Raw genomic sequence first — 1,967 nt, forward strand, 5'->3', positions numbered from 1 at the left:
TTTGGTATATATTTCCTACAAACAGAGACCTTCTCCTCCACAGTCACAATAAAACCATTGAAATCAGGAAATTAACATTAATACATTACCATATCTACCACATCAAATTTCACTGCTTGTTCCAATAATGTCTCTATAGCAAAAAGGATAATAAAAATATCCAGTTCAGAATCCTATATTTCATTTAACTTGTCACCCCCAGGCTGGAATAATCCTACAAACTTTCTTAGCTATCACACACTTGACATCTTTGAATATTATGGTATATATGTTTTCTAGAATGTCCCTCAATCCAGTTTATTTTTCATTTCCTCATGACTGGATTTGCGCTATCCATTGTTGGCAGGAATTTCATAGAAGTGACACTTGATTCTTGTCATTGCATTCTATCAGGTGGTACAGGATTTTGAATTGTCCCATTACTATTGATATTCATTCTGATTACTTGATTAAAGTGGTATCTGCCAGACTTCTCTTTGAAGTTACTTTTCCTCTTTGTTAGCAATACATATTTTATGAAATGATGTAACTACCCCATTCCTCACCAAAATTCTTCCCATCTGTTCATTTACCTATATTTGTGTAGACTCCCATTTTTTACTTTATTTAGTGAGTTACAGAATTTATTCCTTTTGTGTTCTTTCAATATGTTTTCACTGTTCTTCATGCTTCCTATCTCAAGATGTTCTAGGATCATCTTATTCTTTCTCTGCCCCAGTCCTGGAATCAGCGGTGTCTCCAAAGATCCAGGCTCCCAACAGGGATGCCTTCTTTACTCTACTTGGACTAAGTACACACCAAATCACCCCTCCTTGAGGACACTCTTGTCACTTTTTTTTTTTTTTGATCTGACTCCCCTCTTCAGGATGTACTGCACACAGATGTCTGTTTTTGTCATTGAGGGAAATGGGGCTTGGAGAGAGTGACAGCCTTCTTCATAAAACTAGGGAGACCCAAGTTGTGATCTAATTTCAACTTTCTTGACTTACAACTCTATGATTTTTTTTTACCACTCAGGGTTAGTCCATTGCCCCCTTAAACTCTTAAGTAGATAGCTATCAAGTAGTGAGAGCTTTATTATATTGAGATTTATCCTATATCTTACTAAGCAAATCGATGCAGGTCCAAGAGAACCAAGTGTAGAGTTAATTTCTTATTTGGCAGGAATATTAAACCATATGACTAAACTGTTGAAAATATACATTCAGAAGGTTTTCTTCCTTACTCTTTATGGTTAAACATACTGGTCTACATTGGTAATTTACATAATAATATATATGAACTAAAGATTACAAAAAAGAAGGAATAAAGTGACTGAGGAAGAAGGGAGTTGGAGAGTTAATTTGTAATTTATTAAGGTATTATCATATGTAATTATATGAATAAGTATGACAAAGTCTGATTATAGTAAGCTTTTAACAGTCTTTTTTTTTCTGCTACCTAGACTATAAATACTTTTGAAAATAGAAGTGATGATTGACTTATTTTGCCTTCCTCACAGAATTAAAGGTAGTATCTGCAGGTAGTAGATACTTAACCTTTAATTGTGGAGTCAATGATTAAACTCCTTAGAGGTAGCAGAACGTGAGGGTTCTATTCTTTTCTCCTCGTCAGTTTTCTCAAGGCTTGTTTCATGTCCTTGTTCCTAAGACTGTAGATAAAAGGGTTCAACATGGGGATTACCACAGTATAAATCACAGTGACCACACTGTCCTTTGTCACTGAGTAGGTAGATGAAGGGCGAATGTACACAGAGATGGCAGTCCCGTAGAACAGTGCCACAACTGTGAGGTGGGATCCACAGGTGGAGAAGACCTTGTACCTGCCTCCCCCAGAAGGGACCCTCAGAACGGCACGGGTGATGTAGACGTAAGAGACAATGATCAAGATGAAGGGACTCATGATCACAAAGGAGCCCTCTGTGAAGGCCAGAAGCTCATTGATAGAGGTGTCAGAGCAGGAGAGCG

General features: G+C 37.1%; 1 protein-coding gene across 1 annotated transcript in view; it reads right to left on the minus strand.

Annotated features, from left to right (window-relative positions):
• Window positions 1-1,593: 1,593 nt before the first annotated feature.
• Window positions 1,594-1,967, minus strand: part of LOC115275847 (olfactory receptor 1L1-like) — a 697-nt gene continuing 323 nt past the window's right edge. The window contains exon 2 of the mRNA XM_029919615.1: window positions 1,594-1,965. Coding sequence (XP_029775475.1) covers window positions 1,594-1,965 — 372 coding nt within the window. The remainder of the gene's footprint in view (window positions 1,966-1,967) is intronic.

This window comes from Suricata suricatta, chromosome 13, assembly GCF_006229205.1.
Source record: "Suricata suricatta isolate VVHF042 chromosome 13, meerkat_22Aug2017_6uvM2_HiC, whole genome shotgun sequence".
In the NCBI taxonomy this organism is placed as follows: domain Eukaryota; kingdom Metazoa; phylum Chordata; class Mammalia; order Carnivora; family Herpestidae; genus Suricata; species Suricata suricatta.